Source organism: Anarhichas minor, unplaced genomic scaffold (genome assembly GCF_050575085.1).
Source record: "Anarhichas minor isolate MPS153535 unplaced genomic scaffold, ASM5057508v1 ptg000066l, whole genome shotgun sequence".
NCBI classification, from domain to species: domain Eukaryota; kingdom Metazoa; phylum Chordata; class Actinopteri; order Perciformes; family Anarhichadidae; genus Anarhichas; species Anarhichas minor.
The window spans coordinates 360,001-375,809 of NW_027466512.1; the positions used below are offsets into that span (position 1 = coordinate 360,001).

General features: G+C 45.3%; 1 protein-coding gene and 1 long non-coding RNA gene across 3 annotated transcripts in view; one reads left to right on the forward strand and one right to left on the reverse strand.

The window, feature by feature from the left end:
- The window catches only part of LOC142934071 (uncharacterized), a 1,779-nt gene extending 1,750 nt beyond the window's left edge, over positions 1–29 (reverse strand). The window contains exon 1 of the long non-coding RNA XR_012947671.1: positions 1–29. This exon is cut by the window's left edge and continues 445 nt beyond it. This is a non-coding gene — a long non-coding RNA (uncharacterized LOC142934071).
- thbs3a (thrombospondin 3a) overlaps positions 1–14,496 on the forward strand; it is a 17,099-nt gene extending 2,603 nt beyond the window's left edge. The window contains exons 2-23 of one of the 2 annotated variants that reach the window (XM_076078450.1): positions 1–131; positions 617–870; positions 951–1,053; positions 1,525–1,551; positions 1,635–1,717; positions 2,209–2,260; positions 2,348–2,496; positions 4,461–4,598; positions 4,933–5,007; positions 5,109–5,261; positions 5,364–5,474; positions 6,089–6,196; positions 6,275–6,434; positions 7,527–7,645; positions 7,858–7,910; positions 8,220–8,401; positions 8,568–8,746; positions 8,822–8,870; positions 8,953–9,149; positions 10,712–10,884; positions 13,288–13,427; positions 13,686–14,496. The exon at positions 1–131 is cut by the window's left edge and continues 79 nt beyond it. In XM_076078450.1, the coding sequence (XP_075934565.1) occupies positions 1–131; positions 617–870; positions 951–1,053; positions 1,525–1,551; positions 1,635–1,717; positions 2,209–2,260; positions 2,348–2,496; positions 4,461–4,598; positions 4,933–5,007; positions 5,109–5,261; positions 5,364–5,474; positions 6,089–6,196; positions 6,275–6,434; positions 7,527–7,645; positions 7,858–7,910; positions 8,220–8,401; positions 8,568–8,746; positions 8,822–8,870; positions 8,953–9,149; positions 10,712–10,884; positions 13,288–13,427; positions 13,686–13,747 (2,698 nt within the window). In that variant the 3' untranslated portion in view covers positions 13,748–14,496. Of the gene's footprint in view, positions 132–616; positions 871–950; positions 1,054–1,524; positions 1,552–1,634; positions 1,718–2,019; positions 2,049–2,208; positions 2,261–2,347; positions 2,497–4,460; positions 4,599–4,932; positions 5,008–5,108; positions 5,262–5,363; positions 5,475–6,088; positions 6,197–6,274; positions 6,435–7,526; positions 7,646–7,857; positions 7,911–8,219; positions 8,402–8,567; positions 8,747–8,821; positions 8,871–8,952; positions 9,150–10,711; positions 10,885–13,287; positions 13,428–13,685 lie in introns of those variants that run through there. The other variant, XM_076078451.1, reaches the window with a different exon arrangement.
- The last annotated feature ends 1,313 nt before the right edge of the window (positions 14,497–15,809 follow it).

A 15,809-nucleotide genomic window follows, 5' to 3' on the forward strand; every position in this document is an offset into this window, starting at 1 on the left:
GCTCAGTGACGTCTACGTGGTGTCAACGTTTCGGCTGCCGGCCAAAGTGGGCGGAGTCCTGCTGGGTGTCTACAGTAAACAGGACAACAGGAAGTACCTGGAGGTGTCCGTCATGGGGAAGATCAATAAAGGTTTGACTCTCACAACTTTATTTACAACGTTTACAAAGACACACAACAACCTTTTTCTTTCCTCATCGTCTCCCCGTCTCCTATCTTTCCTTGCTTCCTTCCTCCTCAAGACCCCTCCCAGTTATGATGAGTGCAGACAGACCATAATAATCTGCTCTCCATGTGCGTTGTCTGTGATGTTTCCATGGAAACATTGAAACCACAGACTCGTATTCTGTCTGGAAACTTTGAGACGTTTGAGTTTTAAATAAAGTTTTGTGGGTTTGAATATGTGAACATTTATTATTTCATTCAGTCTGATGTTAAAGGTTTGAACAATAAGTTCATTCATATTCACAGCTGTGAAATGATGTTCAAGCTCCTCTTTTTCCTCCTCTCCTCTTCCCCTCTCCTATCTCTCCTCTCCTCACCTCCTCCTCCCCTCCTTCTCCTTCTCCTCATCCTCATCTATCTCTCTCCTCCTCGTCTTCCTCCCTCCCCCCCAGTGGTGGTCCGGTACCTCCGCTCTGACATGAAGCTCCACACAGTGAACCTCCACAGCTCTCACCTGTCAGAAGGTAGAACCACCTCCATCATCTTGAGAGTGGGAGGTCTTCGTCGTGACAACGTCAACATGGAGCTCTACGTCAACTGCCGATTGGCCGACTCCAGCCAGGGCCTGCCGTCATTGGTCGCACTGCCCAGAGAGGCGGAGCTTGTGGAGATCCGACACGGACAGAAGGCCTACGGACGAATGCAGGTCTGTTTGTGATCACGTGATCGTTGTCATGTGACCCATCGGGTCCTCTTGATCTCTTGTTGTGTGTGTGTGTCCTTCAGGGTGCAGTGGAGTCCCTCAGACTGGCTCTAGGGGGCACTGTGGCTAAAGCTGGGGCTCTGACCGACTGTCCCTTCCAAGGAGACGCTTCAGGCTACAACTCAGGTCCTTAACTCCTTAACTCCTCACTCCTTCAGCACCAGAACACAGAGAGGAGGTCTGATGTGGTCTGATGTGGGTCTAATATGTCTGATGTGGGTCTAATGCGGTCTGATGTATCTGATGTGGTCTGATGTGGGTCTAATGTGGCTAATGTGGTCTGATGCGGTCTGATGTGGGTCTAATGTGACTAATATGGTCTGATGTGGTCTAATGTGTCTGATGTGGGTCTAATGTGGTCTGATGTGGTCTGATGTGTCTAATGTGTCTAATGTGGGCTGATGCGGTCTGATGTGGGTCTGATGTGGTCTAATGTGGTCTAATGTGTCTGATGTGTCTGATGTGGTCTAATGTGTCTGATGTGGTCTGATGTGGTCTGATGTGTCTAATGTGGTCTAATGTGTCTGATGTGGTCTAATGTGTCTGATGTGGTCTGATCCTGACTAACTGAGGTCACATGTGTCTCTGGTCTTTCAGTGGGTGGAGACATGAACTCCATCCTCGGTGAGTTTACTGAACTTAATGTTTCATAATCAATAATCAGCTGATCAGATTCAACTCACCTCATTGGTCCTCTTTCCTGTCAGGTGATCACACCAAGGCTCTGATTGGTCAGCTCATCATCTTCAACCAGATCCTGGGAGAACTGAGACAGGACATCAGAGAACAGGTGAGACACAGAGACAGACAGGACAGGTGAGACACAGAGACAGACAGGACATCAGAGGACAGGTGAGACACAGAGACAGACAGGACATCAGAGGACAGGTGAGACACAGAGACAGACAGGACATCAGAGAACAGGTGAGACACACAGACCGACAGGACATCGGAGGACAGGTGAGACACACAGAGACAGCCAGGACATCAGAGGACAGGTGAGACACAGAGACAGACAGGACATCAGAGAACAGGTGAGACAAAGAGACAGACAGGACACACAGAGACAGACAGGACATCAGAGGACAGGTGAGACACACAGACAGGACATCAGAGAACAGGTGAGACACAGAGACAGACAGGACATCAGAGGACAGGTGAGACACACAGACAGACAGGACATCAGAAGACAGGTGAGACACAGAGACAGACAGGACATCAGAGGACAGGTGAGACACAGAGACAGACAGTAGCTGAGGTTATTGCTCGTCTCCTCCTCAGGTGAAGGAGATGTCTCTGATCAGAAACACCATCCTGGAGTGTCAGGTTTGTGGTGAGTCAGCATCTTCTTATCTGCTCATTAAAGCTGCTGTATATACCTGAGGACCTGATTGAAGCCAGCCTGTCTGTCTCTCTGCAGGTTTCAATGAGCCTCGTTCCCGCTGCTCTCCTAACCCCTGCTACAAGGGCGTGTCCTGTATGGAGAGTGTCCACTATCCTGGGTTCACCTGTGGAACATGTCCAGCTGGAACCACCGGCAACGGGACCCACTGTCAGGACATGGACGAGGTAACTACAACAACACACAACAACATGCACCACACAACAGACAACAACAACAGACAACAACATGACCCACACAACAACAACAACACACAACAACATGCACCACACAACAACACACAATAACATGCAACAGACAACAACAACATACAACAACATGACCCACACAACAACAACACACAACAATACACAACAACATGCACCACACAACATGCACCACACAACAACACACAACAACATGCACCACACAACAACACACAACAACACACAACAACATGCACCACACAACACACAACAACATGCACCACACAACAACACACAACAACACACAACATGCACCACACAACAACAACATACAACAACATGCACCACACAACAACAACACAACAACAACACACAACATGCACCACACAACACACAACAATATGCACCACACAACAACACATAACATGCACCACACAACAACACACAACAACAACAACAACACACAACAACACACAACAACATGCACCACACAACAACAACACACAACAACATGCACCACACAACAACAACATGACCCACACAACAACAACACACAACAACATGACCCACACAACAACACAACAACACACAACAACATGCACCACACAACAACAACACACAACATTCACCACACAACATTCACCACACAACAACAACACACAACAACATGCACCACACAACAACAAGCAACAACACACAACAACACACAACAACATGCACCACACAACAACAACACACAACAACATGACCCACACAACACACAACATGACCCACACAACAACAACACACAATAACATGCACCACACAACAACACACAACAACATGCACCACACAACAACAACACACAACAATATGCACCACACAACAACAACACACAACATGCACCACACAACAACAACACACAACAACATGCACCACACAACATGCACCACACAACAACACACAACAATATGCACCACACAACAACACACAACAACATGCACCACACAACAACAACACACAACAACATGCACCACACAACAACACACAACAACATGCACCACACAACAACAACACACAACAATATGCACCACACAACACACAACAACATGCACCACACAACAACAACACACAACAATATGCACCACACAACAACACACAACAACATGCACCACACAACAACAACACACAACAATATGCACCACACAACAACAACACACAACATGCACCACACAACAACAACACACAACAACATGCACCACACAACAACATGCACCACACAACAACACGCAACAACAACACACAACATGCACCACAACAACACACAACAACATGCACCACACAACAACAACATGCACCACACAACAACACGCAACAACAACACACAACATGCACCACAACAACACACAACAACATGCACCACACAACAACACACAACAACATGCACCACACAACAACAACATGCACCACACAACAACACACAACATGACCCACACAACAACAACACACAACAACAACACACAACAACATGCACCACACAACAACACACAACATGACCCACACAACAACAACACACAACAACAACACACAACAACATGCACCACACAACAACACACAACAACAACACACAACAACAACAACACACAACACACAATGCACCACACAACAACAACACACAACACACAATGCACCACACAACAACACACAACAACAACACACAACAACAACACACAACAACAACAACACACAACACACAATGCACCACACAACAACAACACACAACACACAATGCACCACACAACAACATGACCCACACAACAACAACACACAACAACATGCACCACACAACAACAACACACAACAACATGCACCACACAACAACAACACACAACAACATGCACCACACAACATATAACACTATAACTACAACAACCCTGTCTTGATGTTACCCCCCCCCCCCCCCCCAGTGTGAGCTGCAGCCTTGTTTCCATCCTGACTCCTGTGTGAACACTGTGGGGGGGTTCACCTGTCACCCATGTCCTCCTGGTCTGTGGGGGGTCCCGATGTCTGGAACCGGACTGGACTACGCCAAGACACACAGACAGGTCAGACACACACACACACACACACAGACATATAAACACACAGACACACACAAACACACACAGGTTTTCTCTTTAAAACCCTTTAAACATTTTAAGAAGTCAACCAGGTCTGTTTGCTGTTGACTGTCATCACAGACTCTGCAACAGGAAATAAACTGAGACACATTTAGAATGTTTATGTCTGTCTCTCCATGAGACATGAGACCATGAGACCTGAGACCTGAGTCCAATTCTAAACCAACTCTCTCTCTCTGCCTCTGTCTCTCTCTCTGTCTGTCTCTGTCTCTCTCTCTCTGTCTGTCTCTGTCTCTCTCTCTCTGTCTGTCTCTCTCAGGACTGTGTGGACATAGATGAGTGTTTAGATCTACCAGACGCCTGCGTGTCAAACTCTGTGTGCATCAACACTGTGGTGAGTTCATGTTCAGTAGTTCAAGAGTGTCGCCCACTAGTGGACGCTCAGCAGTAACACTGAAGACCTGTCCCGTCCCGTCCTGTCCCGTCCTCCATCAGGGTTCATACAAGTGTGGGGGGTGTAAACCCGGTTTCCTCGGTAACCAGACGTCTGGATGCTTCCCCAGGAAGTCGTGCGCCGCGTTGACCTTTAACCCCTGTGACACCAACGCCCACTGCACCATGGAGAGGAGCGGAGAGGTGGCCTGTAGGGTGAGACACCTCACTGTGAGACAGCACCACCATCACATCACCCACTCATTACTCATGTGTGTGTGTGTGTGTCTGTGTGTGCGTGTGTGTGTGTGTGTACAGTGTAACGTGGGCTGGGCTGGTAATGGTAACACGTGTGGTCCGGACACAGACATCGATGGTTATCCCGACCGTCCTCTTCCCTGTATGGACAACGACAAACACTGTAAACAGGTGAGACACCTCACTCATCTTCATCATCTTCATCACTGTCTCTCAGCCTAGCGCCCACTAGTGGTGACACCTGAACACAACGGGACACTGGATATGAACAAGATACTAAACAGTAATGTTCCAACCTGTTCATCACACAATCACAGCTTCTACACATGACGGAACAGAACGTAGATCATGACTCATCTGGTTCAATGAAGCCTCCATAGAAACATGGTCAATGATCTGAAGGATGATTACACAATTATATGAAATATGTTTTTAGACCTTTGAGTTTATAAAATGTTACATTTGTGTTGAAATGATACAAAGAATGTAAAAAATGTAATTCATCTTGTAAACAGATGTGAGAGATCTGGTGACTCTAAATGTGTTTTGTTTTCTTTAAAACCTCCTCTCACATCAGTTACTCTGTCTCTCTGTCTGTCTGTCTGTCTCTCTGTCTGTCTGTCTCTCTGTCTCTCTGTCTGTCTCTCTGTCTGTCTGTCTGTCTGCCTGTCTGTCTGTCTGTCTGTCTGTCTCTCTGTCTGTCTGTCTGTCTGTCTGTCTCTCTGTCTGTCTGTCTGCCTGTCTGTCTGTCTGTCTGTCTGTCTGTCTGTCTGTCTGTCCACCAGGACAACTGTGTCTTCACACCAAACTCTGGTCAGGAGGACGCCGATAACGACGGGATCGGAGATCAGTGTGATGAGGACGCTGATGGAGACGGTATCAAGAACGTGGAGGTCAGTGTGTGTGTGTGTGTGTGTGTGTGTGCTTGTCTGTCCTGTGATGATGTCATGATGTGATCATGTGACCTCCAGGATAACTGCCGGTTGGTCCCTAACAAAGACCAGCAGAACTCAGACAGCGACTCATTTGGAGACGCTTGTGATAATTGTCCCAGCGTCCCCAACGCAGACCAGAGAGACACCGACAGCAATGGACAGGGAGACGCCTGCGACCAGGACATCGACGGAGACGGTGAGACACCACCTGTCTGTCTGTCTGTCCTCACGGTCAACAGGAGACAGGTTCAGATCAGGTTCAGGGTCATTCATAGGAAGCTGTGTGTGTGTGCAGCGTCGGAAATACACGAGGGCAAAGGGCAAAACTGCCCCTAAGAAATATCATTTTGCCCCTGATATCACTAGGAGAGGGGCAAAAAACGCCCCCGAACTTTGTAAACGAATAAATAAATGGAGCGCTTCTTCATCAGACCTGTGACTGCGAGACTGTGGTCAACTCAGCAGACACTCACATGTTAGTGCACCTATATGCTGACATTCACGGTAAACTCATTCAAACGGCACAGATCGGGAGCGAGCGAAGGACTTTCAAAGTTAGCAGAAAGATTAACGTGAGACAACATCCGGTTTCTTCAGACGAACATCCGGTTTTCAGAATAAGATGCCAACAAAGTATGAATTATATTCACATTAAGTATAAAACATGCTACCTGCATCTCGTGAGTTAAAGGGAAAATACACCTAAATTGTGCGTAAAGTGTCTTTATTCTTTGATTTGAGGGTTGCTGGAAATGAATAATACCTGACTGACAGTCAATTAAGATATTTTACTAAACAACAACTCTGAACTGAATTTGTACCTTCAAATGGCACATTTTTAAAATTTTTAAGGTGCTATAAAAATATCTTTCTCAATAATTCCACACAATGACTGATGTATATGTAATCAAAGCATCGTTGACTTAATAATTGTTAATAGTTTAATAATTTAATAATAACAATAAATAACCACAAAGAAATAATAATAAATTGAATATGATTGTCTGATTTATGTTTGTTTTTTGTTCAAAAAATGTAAGAAAAGACTTTGAATCTGTAGACTACTGCCTAATAGTCTTATTATTGCCATTTGATGACAATTGCTCATATACTGTAAGCCTAAATAAGTATATTTATTATTTTGAACAAAGATTAAATGTTATTTCACAAGTTTCAAAAAGTGCCCCCAATGATTTGAAAATGCCCTGGATCTCAGTCAGTGGGGGCAAAAATTGCCCCCAAAAAAATATGTAAATTTCCTACCCTGTGTGTGTGTGTGTGTGTTCAGGTATTCCCAACGTTCTGGATAACTGTCCAAAGGTACCGAACCCGATGCAGACGGACAGAGACAGAGACGGAGTGGGAGACGCCTGTGACAGCTGTCCTGAGCTCAGTAACCCCATGCAGGTGAGAAGTCACAAAATATTCATATTCACAACATTTATATAAAGAAATATGTGTTTTCTGCTCTCTGACTCCTCCAACACGGCTCTGACTGAACAGAAGTAAAAGGACCGAACATCACCTGAGTTTTACTAAATGTTTCATAATGATGTCACTTCTTGATAAACTACTCATGAGGTCACAGTGTGTCTCCTGAACATGGCTCTCTGTTTCAGACGGACATTGACAACGACCTGGTGGGAGACGTTTGTGACACCAACCAGGACACGTATGTCTCACACACACAGACACACGGACACACACACACTCACACACCCTCACACATACACACAAACACACACTCACAGACACATACGGACACACACACGGACACACAGACACACTCAAGCACAGACACACACACTCACACACACAAACACACACATTGGTGTCATGTCAAAATCCTGTTTAGTGTAGGAAATGAAGGTTCAGAGACGGTTACATTAAAATAAGATGAACTATAAATTAGAGAAACACTAACGCAAGACACAAAAAAACTGAGTCTGACCCCTTCTGGTGTTCTAATGTCGTTCTGCAGGGACGGAGACGGTCTCCAGGACAGCAGAGACAACTGTCCCGACATCCCTAACAGCTCCCAGCTGGACTCTGATAACGACGGCCTCGGAGACGACTGCGACCATGACGACGACAACGACGGCATCCTCGACGACTACGACAACTGTCGACTCATCGTCAACCCCAACCAGAAAGACTCTGATGGTAACAATCTGAACACAACCAGAAAGATGGTAATGACACTATGACACCTGCTGGGTCTGTCTCTCTCTCTCCACCTGTCTGTCTCTCTCTCCACCTGTCTGTCTCTTTCTCCACCTGTCTCTTTCTCTTCACGTGTGTCTCTCTCCACCTGTCTGTCTGTCTCCAGTTAACGGTGTTGGGGACGTGTGTGAGAACGACTTCGATAACGATGCCGTGATGGATTTAGTAGACGTTTGTCCGGAGAGCGCTGAGGTCACTCTCACAGACTTCAGAGCCTATCAGACGGTGATCCTGGACCCAGAGGGCGACGCCCAGATCGACCCCACCTGGGTGGTTCTTAACCAGGTGACCCTCCGATCCTCTCCACTCATGATAGATGTGGTAATTAATGGGTATTAACGGGTATAAATGTGTCCTCAGGGGATGGAGATAGTCCAGACGATGAACAGTGACCCTGGTTTAGCTGTTGGTATGTGTCTTTATTCATCCTTAAGACCAGGATCAGGGTTAGACCGGGATCACAGACCCTGACCTCCTCCGTGTGTCTGCAGGCTACACGGCGTTCAACGGCGTCGACTTCGAGGGAACGTTTCACGTCAACACAGTGACCGACGACGACTATGCCGGCTTCATCTTCGGGTACCAGGACTCGTCCAGTTTCTACGTGGTGATGTGGAAACAGACGGAGCAGACGTACTGGCAGTCCGTCCCCTTCAGAGCCACGGCCCAGCCGGCCCTGCAGCTCAAGGTCTCTACTGGGTTCTACTGGGTTCTACTGGGTTCTACTGGGTTCTACTGTTCTGAGCCATGGCCCAGCCGGCCCTGCAGCTCAAGGTCTCTACTAGGTTCTACTGGGTTCTACTAGGTTCTACTGTTCAGAGCTATGGCCCAGCCGGCCCTGCAGCGCAAGGTCTTTACTAGGTTCTACTGGGTTCTACTGTTCTGAGCCATGGCCCAGCCGGCCCTGCAGCTGAAGTTCTCTACTAGGTTATACTGGGTTCTACTGTTCTGAGCCATGGCCCAGCCAGCCCTGCAGCTCAAGTTCTCTACTAGGTTCTACTGGGTTCTACTGTTCTGAGCCATGGCCCAGCCGGCCCTGCAGCTCAAGGTCTCTACTAGGTTCTACTGGGTTCTACTGTTCTGAGCCATGGCCCAGCCAGCCCTGCAGCTCAAGTTCTCTACTTTATTATTTAATTGTACTTGACCTGACTGTGGGTCATGTGTTGGTTTAAATCTGAAGCTGGTCTATCATCAGTACATTTAAGTATATTTAATATTAGTGCTGGGCAAGTTAACGAGTTATTATCACGTTAACGCATTCATTAATTAACGCCGACAATTATTTTATCGCGCGTTAACGCAGTTGTTTTTTTTATTATTAAGCGACATTTTTAACAGAAGAACCGGCCGGCAGCGAGCGGTGAACAGCTGTTTGTGTGGCGTCTCTTCCGTCTCTTCCTGTTTCCTTCACCTACATTCCCCTGGGTCCTAAGTCCCTCCATGTACAGCTTCTTATCACCCTCTATGTACCAACGTACATTTATAACAAATACCACATATATTACGGTAATCAGTGTTGCATATGTGTCTGACCAAAATACCACAAAAATAAATGATTAATTTAAATAATTTTTTAGAGTTTTTAAAGTGTTTTGTTTGTAATATGTATAATAAGCATTATTTAGTATCACTACTGAGAATTTAACAAACATAAAAACATGACGTAGATATGTTTGCAGTCTTCAAGAAGTATATTTAAATATCATCTCTTACACACATGAAGATAAAGTTGTGAACACCGGCTGAATATCTATGATCAGAATCATTATAACTGTGTTATAACTGCTGCTGTGTAAAGGGAACACTGCTGTTAACAACAACCTGATGTGTTTAAAGTGTTTAAACCAAATGTTATTCACCTTTAGTTCATATAGCAGCACTTTAAAATAAAAGTGTACAATACACTACTTTATAATTCATTATTGAACTTTGCACATAACAATGAGATTAATCACGATTAAACATTGTAATCGTTGCCCAGCACTAGTTGAAATACATTGAAGTACATGCATGTACATTTGTTTGTTGGTGTGTGTTCTCACAGCTCTCTGCTGCCACCAGGTGGCGTTAATCAGCACATCATGTTGTAATGAGGCCAGCTGCTCAGTGTTTTTACTTCTCTGTTCATCAGTCAGCAGGTCACAGGTTTAATTTCCTAAATGTTATCTGTGTCATAATCTACATCGATGTAATCTACATAAATAATAAAATTTTATCATAAATAAAATGGTCGCTGTGTCGGTCCTGCAGGCGGTGAAGTCTCGGACTGGACCCGGAGAGTTCCTGAGGAACGCCCTGTGGCACACCGGAGACACGCCTGGAGAGGTGAAGCTGCTCTGGAAGGACCCGCGGAACGTCGGCTGGAAGGACAAAACCTCGTACCGCTGGCACCTCAGCCACCGGCCGCAGGTGGGCTACATCAGGTGAGACCAGAACCTGACCCGAGGCTGGGTTAGACCAAAACCTGACCTGATGCTGAGTTAGACCAGAACCTGACCTGATGCTGAGTTAGACCAGAACCTGACCTGATGCTGGGTTAGACCAGAACCTGACCTGATGCTGAGTTAGACCAGAACCTGACCTGATGCTGGGTTAGACCAGAACCTGACCTGATGCTGAGTTAGACCAGAACCTTACCTGATGCTGGATTAGACCAGAACCTGATGCTGAGTTAGACCAGAACCCTAAACTAGAGGTATAAGCTGTACTGCAGTGTTACAGTATCTTGTAGTCCAGACAACTCTCCAGTACTCTCTAGTACTCTGCAGTACTCTCTAGTACTCTGCAGTACTCTGCAGTACTCTCTAGTACTCTGTAGTACTCTCTAGTACTCTGCAGTACTCTCTAGTACTCTGTAGTACTCTGCAGTACTCTGTAGTACTCTGTAGTACTCTGCAGTACTCTGCAGTACTCTCTAGTACTCTGCAGTACTCTCTAGTACTCTGCAGTACTCTGTAGTACTCTGTAGTACTCTGCAGTACTCTGTAGTACTCTGTAGTACTCTGCAGTACTCTCTAGTACTCTGTAGTACTCTGCAGCACTCTCTAGTACTCTGTAGTACTCTCTAGTACTCTGCAGTACTCTGTAGTACTCTGCAGTACTCTCTAGTACTCTAGTACTCTGCAGTACTCTCTAGTACTCTCTAGTACTCTGTAGTACTCTCTGTCTGTAGTACTGTAGTACTCAATTCAATTCAATTCAAATTTTGCTTTATTGGCATGAAAGTTTAAAAACAGTATTGCCAAAGCATCAAGAAATTGAACATACAATAACATCAACACACAACAATATCAATATAACAATAATATTAATGCAACATCTCATAAAGTGGTGTGAGACAGAGCCCCCATTGCTCCCACGTTACCTGTAGACCACCGCAGCTCTCTGACACCGAAGAAAAGGGAGGAGCGAAGTGAGAGAGAGAGATCCATGGATAGATAGATCTCTCTCTCTCTCCGTCTCTCTCCCAATTCAACCCAAACTCAGATCTGCTCCGTTGGCATGAACGCCCAGAGACGGCATCGCCAAAGCGTCACCTACTGTCCCTCAGGTTGTGGCATGTTAGTACATACTGGGCAGCAGGTCTGCCCTCTCTCCTTCTCCTAGGAGGACTTTTCATTTTGAGATATCACTCGATTTTTTAAAATCTGAGATCACAGTCAAATTTGTTTAGGTAGATGTTCCTAATTTTATGGAATGTTTTGCATTTTAGGAGGAAGTGCATCTCCGTCTCAACCTCACCGGTCCCACAGTGACCACATGTTCTGTTCTCTCTTGGTTGCCATGACGTTTTGTGTCGTCCTGTTTCAATCTCCAGTTTGTGGTCACTGAGCCTCTCTCTCTCTTTCTCTCTGTGTCTCTCTCTCTCTGTACTTGGTGAGGTTCTGTCTCTGCTTTCTATCTCTGACTGTAGAGAGATACTCTGCCTAGTCATCAGATAACGTTCCAGTCTGCTTTGGCCCCCAGTTTCCTCTCTCCAGTGCTCCAGATAGGCTTCTTTACATCTCGCCATGATGTGTTTTACTCTGGTTGGCGTTTGGAGAGCAGTGTTGTTGAGAGACTGGTCCCCGTGTGTCTGAGAGGAGGCAGCTAGTCTCAGCACCAGCTGACATAGGGGACTCTTCTCTGGGCTCAGCTCTTGGGTTCGGAGGACTTACTACTCTCTGTCTGTCCTCTGTCTCTTCCTCTCTCTACTCTCTACTACATTCTTCCTCTCTCCTCTTTGGGGCCCTGGGGCCCCCCGGTACTCTATTGTACTCGTCTCCATGACGACCAAAACCCTGGCAAGAATCCGCCTCGGCAACCGTTGATATGCAGATGAGACGAGAGACAAAAACACATGAGAGTACTTCTATAAGTGTTTTATATACATATATATATATATATATATATATATATATATGTATATTTATACTATATGTCTCGCTGTCTCTCTCTCTCTCTGTCTCTGTCTCTCTCTCTCTCTCTCTGTCTCTGTCTCTCTGTCTTTGTCTCTCTCTCTCTGTCTCTCTCTGTCTCTCTGTCTGTCTCTCTGTCTCCCTCTCTCTCTCTCTCTCTGTCTCTCTGTCTGTCTCTCTGTCTCCCTCTCTCTCTCTCTCTCTGTCTCTCTGTCTGTCTCTCTGTCTCCCTCTCTCTCTCTCTCTGTCTCTCTCTCTCTCTCTCTGTCTCTCTCTCTCTGTCTGTCTCTCTCTCTCTCTCTGTCTGTCTCTCTCTCTCCCTCTCTCTCTCTGTCTGTCTGTCTCTCTCTCTGTCTCTCTGCCTCTACTTCCTGTTTTTCTCTTTGGGAGCGTTTGTTTTGTGACCCGGCGTGTCCCTGTGTGTTCCAGGGTGAGGCTGTTTGAAGGCACCGACATGGTGGCTGACTCCGGCGTGGTGGTGGACACCACCATGAGAGGAGGTCGACTCGGTGTCTTCTGTTTCTCTCAGGAGAACATCATCTGGTCCAACCTGCACTACAGGTGTAACGGTACGACCTGTGACCCCCAACACAACAGGAAACACTTATTGATCGAAGAGTCATCACAACTTCATCATGTAATGTTAAAGTAGTCATTGATGTTTTATAACATATTACATACAAAGATAATTATATATATGATGATTATTCATTCTTTAAGATATTTAAAGGTTTAGGATTCATTTAAAACAGATAAAAGTTATTCATTTAGTTCATTTACAATTAGCTTTTTATGCTTTTATGCTAATGGTTCACTTCTTATTTCAGACACGGTGCCCGAAGACTTCCAGACTCACCGTAAACAATTTATGATGCACATCCAGCTGTGAGACTCACACTAACACACACACACTAACACACACACACACACACACACTAACACACACACACCTACACACACACACTAACACACACACACCTACACACACACACACACACCTACACACATACACACAAAAAGACACAAAAAAGAATCTGAAGAGGATCCTGAACGTCTCGTCGTTCCTTTTTAATGATGTTTATTTGTCTTTTTGTTCACAAACAAACAATGATCTTTAACAACCAAAGCCCCCCCGCTGAGAAGTGATGAGCTCACATTGACCTGGTTATACTTGTCTTCTGTCATCATGAGGACACGTTCAGGGACAGTCTGTCAAACATAGCTCTCCATCATCATCAGGGAAGAGAAGAGGAGAACCACGAGTCATATTGTCTCTTCAAAATAATAGCTTTTAGATCAGACAGACTTTTATTGTGAAAAACACTATAGAAAAATGTGTTTATCAACAAATTAGAGTAGCTTTGTTAGCAGCTGTTATTCAAAGAGTGCAGGAGAGGAAGAGTCAGCAGCAAAAAAAGTAACGAGGGCTTTTATTGTGAAGAGTTTGCAGGAAATGAAATGTGTTAATCCAGCGTTTCACAGCCTTTGATCAGGCGTCACATCGATCACAGAAGACAAGTTTGACTTCTGCTGAAGAAGCTTTGGTTTAAAACAGAGAAATATTCCTTTGACTTGTTTCAGTGTGTTTTTTTAAATGTACATATAATGTTGAAATAAACTCACGTCTGTGACTTTTCCTAAAAAGCGTGAGTTTTGTTTTTCATCTTTTTAAATCTCTGACTGGTGCGTTCACTGTCCACTGTGGCCTTCAGTGACATAACCGTGCTAATGTTCACCCTCTGGGCTTAACGTGTTAGTATGCTAACATTAGCTAACATGCTAATGTTCACCCTCTTAGCTTAGCGTGTTAGCATGCTAACATTAGCTAACATGCTAAAGTTCACCCTCTTGGCTTGGCGTGTTAGCATGCTAACATTAGTTAACGAGCTCAGCTGATACAGGTGTTTGGTCATAAACTAGTGTTGGACACATTAACATGTTGAAAAGTCAGAGGATCATTAAAGTTATTACAGTTCGTCCTGAATGATCACCATCCATCCCATAATAGTCGTGACCCCGGGGCCGGGGAGGCCGGGACGAGTGCAATATTGGAGGTTGGTCACATGACAACACTGCACCACATCCCGGACCTGCCCGACAACAGGAGGAAACCCACTAAACGGCTTGAAACACACAGGAGGAGAGTTATTCTTCCTGCTGTACAGACAAATTACAATAAAAACATAATATTTAATAATATTTATTGTGTATATGGAGGATTATTAAAGGTGGGAAAACCTGCTAAAAATAAACTATTTTCCCATTAGAGATGTGTAGAGATGGTCCTCTGTTGGTCTTATTTTCTGTGACCAGTGTAGCATTAATGCACGGTGGAATTAGCAAGCTAACTAGCGGACAGCTGGCTACTTGGCTAGCTTGCTAATTCCGCCGTGGATTAATGCTACACTGGTCACAGAAAATGATAGCAATAAATTTGTCATTTAACCGCCGTGCTTTCCTTGTGTGATGAAGCATTCATTTGTTACATTTTACTCATTTAGCAGCTGGCTAGTTAGCTATCTTGCTAATTCCACCATGCGTTCATGCTACACTGGTCACAGAAAATGAGCCCGGCGGTGCTGGGTTTACGGTCAACATCTCGCCCCAAGGAGACTACTTCAGCAGGATGAAAACAGGCGGGAGCTACGGAGACTAGCCAGCTAAATTAGCCAGTTCTGGAGAATGACAAGCTAGCTCCCGTCTGCTCTCCTCTCTATAAAGTAGTCTGTGAGCAGCGTGTCGGCTAACATGGTTTCATTTGTCGTAATTTTTTTTTTTTTAAACAAGCCGACAAAACTTGCTAGCCCGTGTTAGCTAACGTGTTCACAGAATTATTCTGCCTCCACATAAAGGCACTTTATGCCCACTAAAAACATGTCATGTTGACTAACAGAAGAAGAATCTGTAGTTTCCAAATGAAAGCAGCAGGAGAAGAAACTTCATTCCTGCTT